A 16,302-nucleotide genomic window follows, 5' to 3' on the forward strand; every position below is an offset into this window, starting at 1 on the left:
GTATGACCTGATCAATAACATAGGCCTAATATGGATGCTGTATATGGCAGTGTCTATAATGGTGTCTCAATAGACACTTAAGTCCTGGGACGTACCTGAAGACATAACCAAGCCCAGATGGATGTAATAGCCCTAAGTGAGTTGGCGTGGACGCACTGAGAGATGGCGCCGTACATCATGGTGCTGTCGCGCCCGATTGGTTGGAGCACAGGTGTCCGCAATCCAGGTACCTTACTCACTAATGTTACTAGTATATATACCTTGCTCTTTCATTCCTTTATACCTCCTGACGAACCCGCTGAGGTGAAACGAGTGTCGAGGTCTTGCGCTTAGGGCTATTACATCCATCTGGGCTTGGTTATGTCTTCAGGTACGTCCCAGGACTTAAGTGTCTATTGAGACACCATTATAGACACTGCCATATACAGCATCCATATTAGGCCTATGTTATTGATCAGGTCATACATATATACTATCGTGTGCTGTGCTTAGATTAGGCTGTGGATATTTTGGTACCAGGCACCATATATCTATGTTGCTTGTGGTTGCCATGGACGTAGGCTGTGGATCGCACTAACATCCATGAATTTTTCTTGAGATAATTGTATTATATTATGCAATTCTCCACTGAGGTGTGTAAATTCTATACTATACACCTCTTTGGCGCACATTGGATGTTTGTGAGTCACAGCACAGACCTGGTACCCGATAAGTGCTGATTAGCCTTGTGGGGATACATGACAGTCTAGTGGAATATATGCCCTTTGCTTTTCTGTATACTTTTTCCATCTTGCCCTTTTTGGGAAGCCATCAATTGCCTGCTCACTAAAGGAGGAGACCGCAGCTATTACATGCAGCAATCTCCTCCTCAGTATATGGACGTGTGACCACTAATGCATTGCTTGTCCCCATACTGTCTCATTGTTTTTCAAGCAGAAAAGCACCTATTGCACGGCACGATTTTTTAACATGTTAAAAGATCCCAATTACCCGGGTAATCGGCGGAAGTATTACATTGCCAGATAATCGCTGACAAGCATTTAGGCTACTTTCACATTAGCGTTTTTCTTTTCCGGCATACAGTTCAGTCACAGGGGCTCTATACCGGAAAAGAACTGATCAGGCATATCCCCATGCATTCTGAATGGAAAGTAATCCGTTCAGGATGTATCAGGATGTCTTCAGTTCAGTAATTTTGACTGATCAGGCAAAGGAGAAAACCGTAGCATGCTACGGTTTTATCTCCGGCGAAAAAAAACTGAAGACTTGCCTGAATGCCGGATCCGGCATTTTTTTTCCATAGGAATGTATTAGTGCATTCAAAATACCGGAATGCCGGATCCGTCCTTCCGTTCTGCGCATGCGCAGACCTTTAAAAATGAGAAAAAAATAATAACCGGATCCGTTTTGTCTGATGACACCGGAAAAACGGATCCGGTATTGCAATGGATTTCAGGCATTTTTCAGACTGATCAGTCAGAAAAATGCCTGATCAGTCAGAAAAAATGACATGCGTTTGCATACAGTTTGCCTGATCAGGCAGGCAGTTCAGGCAACGGAACTGCCTGCCGGAATCAAACACCACAAGTGTGAAAGTACCCTTATACGAATGCTCTTTAGGGATCTTAACAATAATCTGCCTATGTAATAGGGCCATTAAATAAGGAGATTTTTTGTGAAACTCACCTGTAAAATCTTTTTCTCGTCTTTTCCATTGGGGGACACAGACCATGGGTATAGCTTAGAGGTATTAGTAGGAGGGACACTATGCAAAAAGAGCTCCTCCCCCTCGGGCTATACCCCCAGGCTCCACCAGGAGGAACTCAGGCGTTGCAAAAGCAGTAGGAGAAGGAGACAAGAAAAAATAATGGAAGCCATCACACCAAGCCCGTGAGGTCCAACCACAACAGAACTGAACACCCCTCCTCTAACAGGCAGAATGGGTGGGAGCTGTGTCCCCCAATGGAAAAGACGAGAAAAAGATTTTACAGGTGAGTTTCACAAAAAATCTCCTTTTCTCGTACTTTTTTCCATTGGGGGACACAGACCATGGGACGTCCTAAAGCAGTCCATGGGGTGGGAAAAAATATCAGCACTGCCAGGAGGAACGTCAAACAGGAACCACAACCTGCAAAACCCTGCGGCCAAAGACAGCATCAGCCGAAAACGCGAAGGCAACTGATAAAACCCCGTAAAGGTATGTAAGGACGACCAGGTGGCCGCCTTACACAGCTGAGACGCAGAGGCACGATTGCGCCTTGCCTAGGAAGCTCCCACCGCCCTAGCGGAGTGAGCGGTAATTCGAGCCGGAGGAACATTACCACGAGCGCGATAAGCCGCGGAGATAGCAGAGCGGATCCATCGCGCCACAGTGACCTTGGAGGCCGCCAGACCCTTACAAGGTCCCTCGCCAAAAACCTTGTTAAAGTGGAAGGGAGAGACTACCTTGGGCAAAAAGGAGGGAACCGGACGGAGCACCACCTTATCCTGGAGAAAAAAACAAAGGGCTCCTGGCAGAAAAGTGCAGCCAACACCCGCCTGATGTAAGCTATGGCCACAAGGAATGTGCCACCCCCTGAAGAAAGTCCTCACAGGACCCATAAGAGCAAGGGACTTCTGAAAAAAGACGGCCAGAGCCGAAACCTGACATTTGAGGGAGCTCAGTGACAGTCCCATCTCAAGCCCGGACTGAAGAAACGACAGCACCATAGGGATGGAAAAACGAAGGGGAGGGAACCCCGAGTTCATACAATAAGTCAGTAAACCCTTCATGCGGAGGACTGCTTAGGAGCAGCAGGTCGGGCTGACTGGGCCCTCTAGCGCCAGGAAGGCTGGGGTTTGAAGGAGGGCCTTTTGCGGGCATCCTGAGACCCCCAGCCGTCGGCATCCCCACACCTTTAACCAGACCTCTCTGCGCTGAATGACCGAGATGGCTAACATGCGGGCAAGGAGGGAAGCAATGTCCCAAGAAGCTTCGCAAAGGAGCTTAGAAGCCCGAGACATCTGGAGAACCAAATTCAGTGTCGGTAGACACATCTTGTTCCGCCAGTTCTTGGTAGTGGCGCTGTAACCACACCAAGAGGGCTCTGGCCACCCCTGCTGAGACAAAGGCAGGTCGCAGGGACGCACCTGCCAGTGAAAAAATGGACTTGGAAAGAGAGTCTATGCGCCTGTCTACAGAGTCCTGCAAAGAGGAGCCGTCTAAGACAGGGAGGGCCGTATTCTTGGCTAGTCTGGCCACCGGGGGATCCACCTTAGGGGGAGAAAACACCTCTCCTCGCAAAGGATAAAGTGTATCCATGCGCTTGGTGGCCGAGAACTTTTGTTAGGATGGCCCCAGGCCCTGGATATGACCGCGGAAAATCCCTTATGGACCGGAAACGCGGTAGCCTCCGGCTTCTTGGACGGAAAAAGGGGTAAACTCCCGACTAGTGGAAGGAGAAGAATCCCCTTGGAGATTAAAGGTGTCTCGGACAGTCGCCACTAAGTCAGCCACCATGGTGGAGAGCTTAGGCGAGGGGTCCCGCTCCATGACCTCGTCCGAGCCGGACAATTCCCCTTCAGACTTGCGCTCCCTAGGGGGGGGGGGGGGGAGAGAGAGTCGTCCGAACGCGCCTCTAGGCAAGGGGGGGGGGGGGGAGAGATGGAGTCATCTGAGGAGGGATGCTGCCGCTCACGCTGCCTCTTAGTAGTCAGGCGTCCTCTGTGGGAACCACTGAGAGGAGATGGAGTGGTTGGCGCCACAGGATTAAAGGACATGGCTGCCTTGGCGACTAAGGCCAAATCAGCGGCCGCGCTGGACATGGCAGATGCCCAAGCGGGAACCTCAGGCTCCGCAGGGACAGGGGGGGGGGGGGTGGGCTGGGCGAGAGAAGGAGGAGAAGGATGATCCTGTCCATGGGGCAGGGCAGGAGCAGGGCAGGAGGCACAAATACCAGAGACAGAAAGCGGCAGAAGACACCTCCATACAGGACCCCACTGGGATCCGAGAAGAGGTCTGGCCGTTTGAGAAGAGGACTTGCAGATTTAAGGGGGGAGGCCCCAGGCTTAGGCATGATGGCCACCACAACCAGATGTAGCAAGAAGAAACGAGCTAACAGTCCTACCATTCAGGCAATAGCACCAACATCCACCTGAGGGCAGAGAGCAGCTCAGAAGCTTCTCAGGAAGCAGGAAAAAACACCAGAGCGAAGCGCGAGGCTCCGCCCCCCGGACGAGTCATAGAGGCGCGAAAAAAGAGCGCGCGCGTTTCTTATGAAAAAATGGCGTCCGGAGACTGCGTGGCGGGGGTAAATAAAGGTGTCCTCGGCCTCCGGTGGATGACAGCAGTGCCGGCAGCCCTTAGAATAAACGGAGGGTTGGGAGCTGCCGAGGGAAAGACTCCGCCCCTAAACAGGGCCGGAGCTACAGGTACCGACGATAGCAGTGCTGGCGGCCCTTTAGAATAAACGGAGGGCCCTCGTTGGTCGGGAGCTGACAGGTACCGACGATGGTAACAGAGAGAGGGGTGCCAGCAGGAGTAAGGGCCTTCTCTAATTCTGGTATAGTGCCTCCAAATGCCCTGACAGAGAACACATCTATCTCCCCGCACTCAGTCAGCCCATCCATTCCCTCATCAGAAAGTTGATCAGCCAGCCGCCACCAAATCCCATAGGGAGGGAGGTAAGAGGGGAAGCCATACTTATCTGCTCCTGCAGTCTTCTCCCTCTATTCTGTACCAGCAGGGCTCACCTCTTCAGACATCTGACTCACCGGAGTACAGTGCCCTGGATGAAGGGCAGCAGCAGGTGACCCAGGAGCTGGTGGGATGCCGGAGCTAACAGGTCGAGCCCGGATCCACTTGTCTTCTTGGGGGGGAAAATGGAGGCAGCCAGGCAGCGTCCAAAAGACGGCGGCGGGCACTCCATGGGGGACCAGGAAGGGGCTATGCCAATCTGCGTCCCCATCTAGAAGAAAATAACAAAAAGGAGACGAATCAAAAAGTGTCAACCTCCTTCACCAGACACTAAGCAAAGACTGAGTTCCTCCTGGTGGAGCCTGGGGGTATAGAGGAGCTCTTTTATATTTGAATAGTGTCCCTCCTACTAATACCTCTAAGCTATACCCATGGTCTGTGTCCCCCAATGGAAAAAAGTACGAGAAAAGTGATTATGACCTTTTAGTAATTTAGAGATGCTGTTTATTAGATGACCGGCACAAAGGTACAAGCGACGAAGACCAATTGCAAAATATTTTAGCCCAAAATGAGTAAAAAGCAATCATAAAAAAATGCACTCAACGGTGTACATAGACTTTAAGAATCAGGAAGAAAAACTTTTCATGCTGCTCCCCAACTTTAAACAAGTACTGCACCACAAATATTTGACCTAGAATACTGAGCCTGGAATCATTTTAAAGCTAAAGTGCTCGGCTTTAATAGCAAGATAAGCGCTAACCCTTAGTCTAGACAAAGCAATCGTTTAATTGGGGTCTCCTGACTTCCACCCCACCTCATGAGGCAGTTGCCAAACATAAGTAGCCACCTCTCTATTCATTCCCGGTCTGAATACAATGTGGGTCAGGGCATCTCCCCTTCCACTTATGGAGATTGGTGTGGATCCCACAGGTGGAAATGCCCCATTAAAGTCATGGATGTATCACATACATCCTTGGGAGTAGAAGAATTAATGCGTACGGCTAACCATATCAAATTCATCACATTTAGAAACAAAAGGTAAGAACTGCTTTGACTCAGTTTCAAACTACTCATGTAACAGTTTAAAGGGGTTGTCCCACAAAGAATATTCTACAATTTTCAAACCAGCACCTGGAGCTGAATTATTTTGTAATCTCATGTAATTGAAAACTTATAGCGTATATAAGATGTATCCGTATAGCGCCACCTGCAGTTAGTTTTTTCTCTTATTTCTTTGTCCTGCTCACTGACATGGCCACACATGCTCAGTTTCATCCTTCAGCTGCCTCCTGAGTTGTGATAGGGAGAGCATGGACACGCCCCCTAAGCTGCGGCAGAATAGACACTCCCTTGAGCTGCCAGGTTGATATATATCTAGCAGAGCAATGAATGGGGAGATCTCTGGATCCATGTGAGGTACAGGGCTGGTTCTAGCTGTATTAGAAAGAGATTGTCCTGTACTGTACTATAGAATGTCTAATTTTCATTTTTTTACATTAGTCATGGGATAACCCCTTTAAAGAGGACCATTCACTACTGTAGAAACTAAAAACTAACTATATCAGTGGGCAGAGCGGCGCCCAGGGGTCCCCGTGCACTTACTAGTATGTCTGGGCGCCGCTCCGTTCGCCCGGTATAGGCTCCGGTGTCTGCGCTCCCTCTGACTGATTTCTTGTATGAGGCGTGTCCCTTGCTGCAGCGCTGGCCAATCGCAGCGCACAGCTCATAGCCAGGCTATGAGCTGTGCACTGCGATTGGCCAGTGCTGCAGCAAAGGACACGCCTCATACAAGAAATCAGTCAGAGGGAGCGCAGACACCGGAGCCTATACCGGGCGAACGGAGCGGCGCCCAGACATACTAGTAAGTGCAGGGGGACCCCTGGGCGCCGCTCTGCCCACTGATATAGTTAGTTTTTAGTTTCTACAGTAGTGAAAGGTCCTCTTTAAGTAACAATCTTAAGTAGCAATTATTTATGTAATAATTTATTAGCACAGTACTGGCAACCATTGATGGTGGTTATGTAGAAGATAATACAACATAAGTTATATAGAAAACAATCAGTAAAACACTAAGTCTGCAATGAATAAGGCAATGTAGCACGTAACAGAACGCACCTCTGTCAAATCACTGTTGGGCAGTATTGCCAAATCTGGTCTGAGACAGCAAACGCTTAAAACAGTGTTGTACCTGGAAAAAGAAGCAAGAATTAAAGCACATACAGATCATAATTACTCTAACTATATCAAATAGCACAATTTTGTGGTGTATTTGCTCAAACATTTACTACATTCTACCAGTATGTATTTACATTATACATTCTAAGGTAACTACAGGCATGTACAAAACAGTCACACCAAAACCATGCCTAGTAGAGATATCATTACCATTAAAGATGAGACTGTCAAGTAGGAATCAGCACAAATTACATAGTAGTATGACGTGGCTTTCAGAAGTTACTGTGTCTAAATGTCATCACATTATGATAATTTGTACCTATGCACACAACTTTTTGCAATGTACAATTATGAAAGCTATTACCTAATGTTGCATAATGTCAGCCATCGATGAGGGCACAAAGTTAGGTTGAAGGTGTTCCTGACATTATATAGTTAAGGCATAAAGCAATAATACAGGCAAAATACCCTGTTCTAGAGTTTTCAGCTGTTTTCTTCCTTCTTTTGTAAACTAACTTTTTCTCAGAAATGTGTGAGAAATTTTCTGCCATCTAGACAGACTACCTGCTCACTGAAGGATCAGATTACATCATTGCCAAGGCCATCTCCAGTGCTCCCAATAGAAATGAATGAAACGGCGGTGCATATTTCTGACCTGCCATTCCGTCCATTTCAGGGGAGGGGGGGTCCACATGGTATAGGGCCCCCCTTTCTCGTGATTGGTGGGGGGTCCCAGTGGTAGGACCCCCACCAATCTGATAGTTATCCTGTAGATAGGTGACAAATATCACCTGTAAATAGGTGATAACTGGAATACCCCTTTAAAGGGTTTCTATCATGAGAAATAACATTATGTAGCTGACTGACTTTAGCGATGTGCTAATGTCAGCAGTACATAACAGTATGCTTTATAACTCTCTGCCTGCCGCCGTTCTCTTAAAATAAAGACTTTTAAAATATGCTAATGAGCCTTTGGTGCTATTAGGGCGTTGCTTCAGCACCTAGAGGCTCAGTCTACGCACCCTTTGGCACGCCCAGGTCCAGTTGATTCACTTTCGAGTTCTCCTCAGTGTTCCGTAAATCCTGCGCCATCTCGTTTAGTATTCGGCGCAGGTGCAGTGAGTGAATGACGTGCTCCTGCTGCTGGCTTCCTTTCTTCAGCGCAGTGAGTAAGCCGGCAGCAGGAGCGCATCCTTCTCTCACTGTGCCTGCGCCAAATACTAAACGAGTTGGCGCATGCGCAGGATTTACGGGACACTGAGGAGAACTCGAAAGTCAATCAACTGGACCTGGGCGTGCCAATGGGTGCGTAGGCCGAGCCTCTAGGTGCTGAAGCAACGCCCTAATAGCACCTAGAGGCTCATTAGCATATTTTAAAAGTCTTTATTTCAAGAGAACGGCGGCAGGCAGGGAGTTATAAATCATACTGTTATGTACTGCTGACATTAGCACATCACTAATGTCAGTCAGCTACATAACAGAAACCCTTTAAGCTCTGAAAACCGAAACATGGGCGTTTTTTCATGCAGTTTTTACTTGGAGATGGATGTAATATAGTATCTGACACATACCTTTCCTCATCATAATCATTTCCAAACAGAATATTATCTCTTAGAGTTGCATTCAATATCCAAGCTTGCTGAGCAACATAGGCAAAAGACCCATTGACAGCAATGCTGCCTTCTAGAAGTGTCATCTGCAAAGAATATACTAGTGATTAAGTACTGAAAAAGTACAGAAAAAAAGAAAAGAAAATTGGGGGGAGATTTATCATTCCCTTTATCCCTGAAAAATGGTGTTAAAAAGTTGCAGGTTCGACTTTTTAATGGCAACTTAAAAAAATATATATTGTCTCCCCTTTATTTGCGGTCCTTGTCACTTTTCTAAAATATCAAGGAGCCATTGGCTCCTAACCTGAAAAATGTAGGAGCCAAACTTAAAATACATATAATTACGGTATAAAAAAAAAAAAAAAAAAAAAAAAAAAAAAAACACACACATGTCTTACCAAGGTTGTCACAATACCAAAATTTTGACTCTATTTCGATACCATAAGAAAGTATTGTGACACTCGATACCACGTGAAAAAAATAAAACACCAAAAAAGCCGCGTGCATTCCAGATTTTCTGGAACGTCTGGACCATAATAGAACAGTCCTAATCTAATTTTTGTTAGGACAAGGTGACTAAAAAATGGCAAATTGCACGTTTTGTTTTTTCTCTGTTACGGCGTTCACCGCATAGGAGATACTTTTAAATATTTTAATAGTTCACACTTTTTCGGGCGTGGCGATATGTAATTTTTTTTATTGTTTATCTATTTGATAGGACTTTACACTCTCCCTGCTGCCCTGTGCCCACAGCAGCAGGGAGCAGACTATTGCAGTCAGGGCTTCAATAGCGTCCTGGCTGCCATGGTAACCGATCGGAGCCCCAGGATTACACTGCTGGGGCTCCGATCAGAAGCTGCCACTGCCACCGCCACCAATGATAATACTTGGGGGATGGGGGGTTGGGGGCGCACTGCACCACCAATGATTACAATACTTTGGGGGGGCGCACTGCGCCACCAATGATTTTACTTTATAATACTGGGGTTGGGGGGGACGGGGTTTTCGCTGCTCTCAGCCTCGTGCCATGTTCTCAAAAGCACAGGGGAGAAGGAGGCAGTCCCTCCCCCCTGCACCGCTGCCACCAATGGGCTGATAGCAGGGAGGAGGAGGGGACGGGCTGTGGCCACTGCGCCACCAATGAATATCGTTTATGCTTAATACAAACGCAGGCTGCGGTTGCCGGACATATCCCATACCCGGCACCCAGCTTCTATGACTGCGCGCTGCGATCCGCCACCATTAACCCCTCAGATTGCGCACCTCTGCAAAAAAATAAAAAGGGACCTGACGCAGACCAAAAATATGGTAGTCTGCATGAGGCCTAACATAATTATCTGTGATTTACTGAACTTTTACGTCCAGATTTCTTAACACAATATTCATATTTTAATCTGTCACCAGGAAATTGGCTACTAAAACCAGGCACATTATGCCTTGTTAGCTAGCTGAGCTGAATGTAATGTTTCCTATTACTTAGCGATCTGTTGCTTCATTCTGGAGAAAAAGTATTTTTTGTAATCCATAGGCAACTTAGCAGTTAAGTGCACCTATAATAGGTCGATGGTCCCCCTTCCAGCCCATTCCCTTCCTTCGATTGAGAGGGCCCGTTCCTGTATATTCATCTCATCTCGCCCTGTCAATCATGAAGAGGGAGGGGCTGGTAGAGGAGGAGGAGGAGGAGAAGGAGCAAGGGTGATTACAGCGGCTTGGACTCTCCATGTAACTGCTTATTTAACTTTTTCTCCAGAATGAAGCAATGGATCAAAGTAAAAGGTATCATTACATTTATCTGAGTTAGCCCTACAAGGCAATGTGCCCGGTTTAAGGGTCCATTCACACGTCCGCAAATGTGTCCGCATCCGTTCCGCAATTTTGCGAAACTGGTGCGGACCCATTCATTTTCTATGGGTAAGGAATGGATGCAGACAGTGCATCCGCATTTCCAGAGCGTGCCGCCGATCTTCCGGTCCGCGGCTCCCGAAAAAAATAGCCGCATTTCCAGAGCGTGCCGCCGATCTTCCAGTCCGCGGCTCCCGAAAAAAATAGAACATGTCCTATTCTTGTCCGCAATTGCGGACAAGAATAGGCATTTCTAGGGGGGGGGGTGCCGGCCGGGTGTATTGCGGATCCGCAATACACTACGGACGTGTGAATGGACCCCAACTATGAATTTCCTGGTGATCATTTAAAATGGCCACGATTGTTTCAACAAACTTTGCAAAGATCAATAGTACAGGTGAATATGAGAAACTTTGTAACATATCTTACAAGACACATACACACTGAACTTTTCCATTACATTACCTGTCCCAGTATTGCAGAAATTAAGGATGTTTTTCCACTGCCCACACTACCACATATTCCTATCAGCTTGCCCTATGGAAAAAAAGCAAATGAACAACTATGAAGAGATCACATTAACATAATTAAATGCATTCATAAATTGTATTCTTTAGGCTAAAGAAATCAAGATTTTCAAATAATTTTTTTAAAGGAAAACCAGGTTAAAATACTTGGTTTCACATGCATACATAATATAAAATAAATTACAGAGCATAAGTATAAAATATGACACACACAATAGTTGGAGAATTATCTTTTCACAACCTAACCCACCACAAAGCTTCCCAAACCCATGCGCTCCACGCATTCATTCATTGTGTGAGGGAAGACATACTGAAGAACATAAAGAAAAAAAAAAAGGAGGGGGCTTTATACCTCAGGAGTTTATTCACTCAGAAAAAAAAAGCACGATTGCCAATCATTTGCCCAATTATCCATGGTTCCCAAACACTGTAAAAATTAACAGTGTACCCCTCTTAATCTAACTAAGCTCCTCATACAGGATCATGCACGTAAATGGCTCTTTTCAAAGATATAATAGATGGAAAGCTTGCATTTTTCCACCCCAGGGCAGGGTTCCTGTATAGTCATCTGGCCTGGCTCTGTCAAAGAGAGGAAGGGGTTGGCAGAGGAAACAAGGGTGCACATGCCGGCTTGGTACCGCCCTTGATGCGCTTAAAGGGGTTCTGCACTTTGTTTTAACTGATGATCTATCCTCTGGATAGATCAGCTTCTGATCGGCGGGGGTCCGACACCCAGGACCCCTGCCGATCAGCTGTTTGAGCAGGCAGCGGTGCTCCAGCAGTGCCGCGGCCTTCTCACTGTTTACTGCTGGCCCAGTGACATCACGACTAGTATCAACTAGCGTGGGCGCGGCTAAGCTCCATTCAAGTGAACAGAGCTTAGCCCCGCCCACGCTAGTTGATACTAGTCATGACATCACTGGGCAAGCGGTAAACAGTGGGAAGGCCGTGGCGCTGCTGCCTTCTCAAACAGCTGATTGGCGGGGGTCACGGGTGTCGGACCCCCGCCGATCAGAAGCTGATTATCTATCCAGAGGATAGATCATCAGTTAAAACAAAGTGCAGAACCTTTAACTGCTCATTTTCATATATATTAACAATACTGTTTCTCCAAAAATAATCAATGGAAGTGAAAAGGCATCAATACTAGACATTGTGCCTGGTTTAACAGTGAATTTCCAAATGACAGTTTCTGCTCTGTGCCCAATTCACAGACTACAGGCTGCCACTATCCTATGGTCTGCCAATAAGATCTCAATGGAACTCAATGTAATTTGACAAATATGAAAACCATTGCTAATCATGTAAGAACTCTCAAACTACACATACTCTCCTCTATACAAAAATGTTCAGCCACGAGGTGGTTTTTCATTTACTGTAGATTTTGAAGCTCACTTCATAGTCTGATGCAATATTCAATTTATAAAGATGAAATCTACTTAAAGAGGACCTTTCACCGATTATTACACTATGAACTAACTATCTCACTGCACTTACTATTATCCATGGGCGCCGCTCCGTTCTCCTGCTATGTCCTCCGGTATCTCCGTTCACTAAGTTATGGTAGGCGGAGTCTGCCCTTGTTCTTCTGTAGCGCTGGCCAATCGCATTGCAGAGCTCACAGCCTGGCAGAAAATAACCTCCCAGGCTGTGAGCTCTGCGCTGCGCTAGTGCAGAACAAGGGCAGACTCCGCCTACCATAACTTAGTGACTGGAATCTCCGCCTACTATAACTTAGTGAGCGGAGATACCGGAGGACATAGCAGGAGAACGGAGCGGCGCCCAGGGATAATAGTAAGTGCAGGGAGATCCCCGGGCGTCGCTCCCCATGTCTGTGTAGTTAGTTCATAGTGTAATAATCGGTGAAAGGTCCTCTTTAACCTCTTAAGGACACATGACGTACCGGTACGTCATGATGTCCTGGTACTTAAGGACACATGACGTACCGGTACGTCATGTGTTGTTCCGATCACTGCCGCCCGGCCGGCAGTGATCGGAACCCGGTGCCTGCTCAAATCATTGAGCAGGCACCTAGGCTAAATGCGCGGGGGGGGTCCCGTGACCCCCCCATGTCGGCGATCGCGGCAAACCGCAGGTCAATTCAGACCTGCGGTTTGCTGCGATTTCTGCAGTTTCTGGTTCCCGCGGTCCCTGACCGCGGGGATCAGAAACTTTATATGCCTAAAAAAAGTTTTATTCACCCCCCCCTGCACCCCCGAATGATTTTTATGGTGGCGGGAGGTGCAGGGGGAGGGTTGCGGGCGGTGTGGGCGGTGCGGGAGGCGGGCGGTGCGGCAGGCGGGATCGCGATCCCCCGCCCGCCTCCCCTTGAAAATTCATTGGTGTTCAGTGGGTATACCAGGGTGCCAGCACATTGCTGGCACCCTGGTATAAACGGCTGACATCTGCGATGCGATGTCAGCCGTTTAACCCTTTCCATACAGCGGTCCGTACGGACCGCTGTATGGAAAAGGTTAACAGCGCAGGGAGCTCCCTCCCTCTCCCATCGGGGGGCTGCTGTGCCTTTGCAGCCCCCCCCCGATGGAGAGGGAGAGAGCCCCCAGACAGCCCCCCGAGAGATCCCCTCCTTACCCTTCCCCGTCTGCGAAGTTCTGAGCAGACGGGGAAGGTTCCCATGGCAACAGGACGCCTCTCAGGCGTCCTGCTGTCCATGGTGCTGAACAGATCTGTGCTGAAAGGCATAGATCTGTTCAGTGTAAGTAAAATACAGTGCAGTACAATATATATTGTTCTGTACTGTATTATACAGACATCAGACCCACTGGATCTTCAAGAACCAAGTGGGTCTGGATCAAAAAAAAGTGAATAAAAGTGAAAAAAATGTAAAAATCAAAAAACACATTTATCACTGATAAAAAATGAAAAAAATAAAATTCCCTACACATGTTTGGTATCGCCGCGTCCGTAACGACCTGATCTATAAAACGGTCATGTTACTTTACCCGAACGGTGAACACCATAAAAATAAAAAATAAAAAACTATGATGAAATTGAAATTTTGCCCACCTTACTTCCCAAAAAAGGTAATAAAAGTGATCAAAAAAGTCGCATGTACGCCAAAATTGTAACAATCAAACCGTCATCTCATCCCGCAAAAATCATACCCTACCCAAGATAATCGCCCAAAAACTGAAAAAACTATGGCTCTTAGACTATGGAGACACTAAAACATTTTTTTTGTTTCAAAAATGAAATCATTGTGTAAAACTTACATAAATAAAAAAAAAGTATACATATTAGGTATCGCCGCGTCCGTATCGCCCGGCTCTATAAAAATATCACATGATCTAACCCCTCAGATGACCACCGTAAAAAAATAAAAATAAAAACGGTGTAAAAAAAGCCATTTTTTGTCATCTTACGTCACAAAAAGTGTAATAGCAAGCAATCAAAAAGTCATATGCACCCCAAAATAGATGCCAATCAAACAGTCATCTCATCCCGCAAAAAATGAGACCCTACTTAAGATAATCGCCCAAAAACTGAAAAAACTATGGCTCTTAGACTATGGAGACACTAAAAAAAATTTTTGGTTTTAAAAATGAAATCATTGTGTAAAACTTACATAAATAAAAAAAATTGTATACATATTAGGTATCGCCGCGTCCGTGACAACCTGCTCTATAAAATTACCACATGATCTAACCTGTCAGATGAATGTTGTAAATAACAAAAAAAAAAACGGTGCCAAAAAAGCTATTTCTTGTTACCTTGCCGCACAAAAAGTGTAATATAGAGCAACCAAAAATCATATGTACCCTAAACTAGTACCAACAAAACTGCCACCCTATCCCGTAGTTTCTAAAATGGGGTCACTTTTTTGGAGTTTCTACTCTAGGGGTGCATCAGGGGGGCTTCAAATGGGACATGGTGTAAAAAAACTGTCCAGCAAAACCTGCCTTCCAAAAACCATATGGTGTTCCTTTCCTTCTGCGCCCTGCCGTGTGCACGTACAGCGGTTTACGACCACATATGGGGTGTTTCTGTAAACTACAGAATTAGGGCCATAAATAATGAGTTTTGTTTGGCTGTTAACCCTTGCTTTGTAACTGGAAAAAAAAATATTAAAATGGAAAATCTGCCAAAAAAGTGAAATTTTGAAATTGTATCTCTATTTTCCATTAAATCTTGTGCAACACCTAAAGGGTTAACAAAGTTTGTAAAATCAGTTTTGAATACCTTGAGGGGTGTAGTTTCTTAGATGGGGTCACTTTTATGGAGTTTATAATCTAGGGGTGCATCAGGGGGGCTTCAAATGGGACATGGTGCCAAAAAAAACAGTCCAGCAAAATCAGCCCTCCAAAAACCAAACGGCGCACCTTTCACTCTACGCCCCGCTGTGTGCCCGTACAGTAGTTTACGGCCACATATGCGGTGTTTCTGCAAACAGCAGAGTCAGGGCAATAAAGATACAGTCATGTTTGGCTGTTAACTCTTGCTTTTTTAGTGGAAAAAATGGGTTAAAATGGAGCATTAGGCAAAAAAATGAAATTCTCAAATTTCATCGCCATTTGCCAATAACTCTTGTGCAACACCTAAAGGGTTAACGACGTATGTAAAATCAGTTTTGAATAGCTTGAGGGGTGTAGTTTCTTAGATGGGGTCACTTTTAGGGAGTTTCTCCTCTAGGGGTGCATCAGGGGGCTTCAAATGGGACATGGTGTAAATAAACCGGTCCATAAAAATCAGCCTTCCAAAAACCATACGGCGCACCTTTCCCTCTACGCCCCGCTGTGTGGCCGTACAGTAGTTTACGGCCACATATTGGGTGTTTCTGTAAACGGCAGAGTCAGGGCAATAAAGATAGTCTTGTTTGGCTGTTAACCCTTGGTTTGTTAGTGGAAAAAATGGGTTAAAATGAAAAATTAGACAAAAAAATGAAATTCTCAAATTTCCTCCCCATTTGCCAATAACTCTTGTGCAACACCTAAAGGGTTAACAACGTATGCAAAATCAGTTTTGAATACCTTGAGGGGTGTAGTTTCTTAGATGGGGTCATTTTTTGGTGGTTTCTATAATGTAAGCCTCGCAAAGTGACTTGAGACCTGAACTGGTCCCTAAAAATTGAGTTTTTGTAAATTTCTGAAAAATTTCAAGATTTGCTTCTAAACTTCTAAGCCTTATAACATCCCCAAAAAATAAAATATCATTCCCAAAACAATTCAAACATGAAGTAGACATATGGGGAATGTAAAGTCATCACAATTTTTGGGGGTATTACTATGTATTACAGAAGTAGAGAAACTGAAACTTTGAAATTTGCAAATTTTTCCAAATTCTTGTTAAATAAGGTATTTTTTGGTGCAAAAAAAATTATTTTTTTGACTCCATTTTACCAGTGTCATGAAGTACAATATGTGACGAAAAAACAATCTCAGAACGGCCTGGATAAGTCAAAGCGTTTTAAAGTTATCAGCACTTAAAGGGACTCTGGTCAGATTTTCAAAAAATG

General features: G+C 45.8%; 1 protein-coding gene across 2 annotated transcripts in view; it reads right to left on the reverse strand.

Moving 5' to 3' along the window:
* Positions 1 to 16,302, reverse strand: part of ABCC5 (ATP binding cassette subfamily C member 5) — a 128,228-nt gene that overhangs the window by 61,451 nt on the left and 50,475 nt on the right. For both annotated transcript variants that reach the window (XM_040428481.1, XM_040428482.1), the window contains 3 exons: positions 10,768 to 10,839; positions 8,422 to 8,546; positions 6,791 to 6,863 (listed from right to left, as the gene is read on the reverse strand). In XM_040428481.1, the coding sequence (XP_040284415.1) occupies positions 6,791 to 6,863; positions 8,422 to 8,546; positions 10,768 to 10,839 (270 nt within the window). The remainder of the gene's footprint in view (positions 1 to 6,790; positions 6,864 to 8,421; positions 8,547 to 10,767; positions 10,840 to 16,302) is intronic.

Source organism: Bufo bufo, chromosome 4, assembly GCF_905171765.1.
Source record: "Bufo bufo chromosome 4, aBufBuf1.1, whole genome shotgun sequence".
NCBI classification, from domain to species: Eukaryota; Metazoa; Chordata; class Amphibia; order Anura; family Bufonidae; genus Bufo; species Bufo bufo.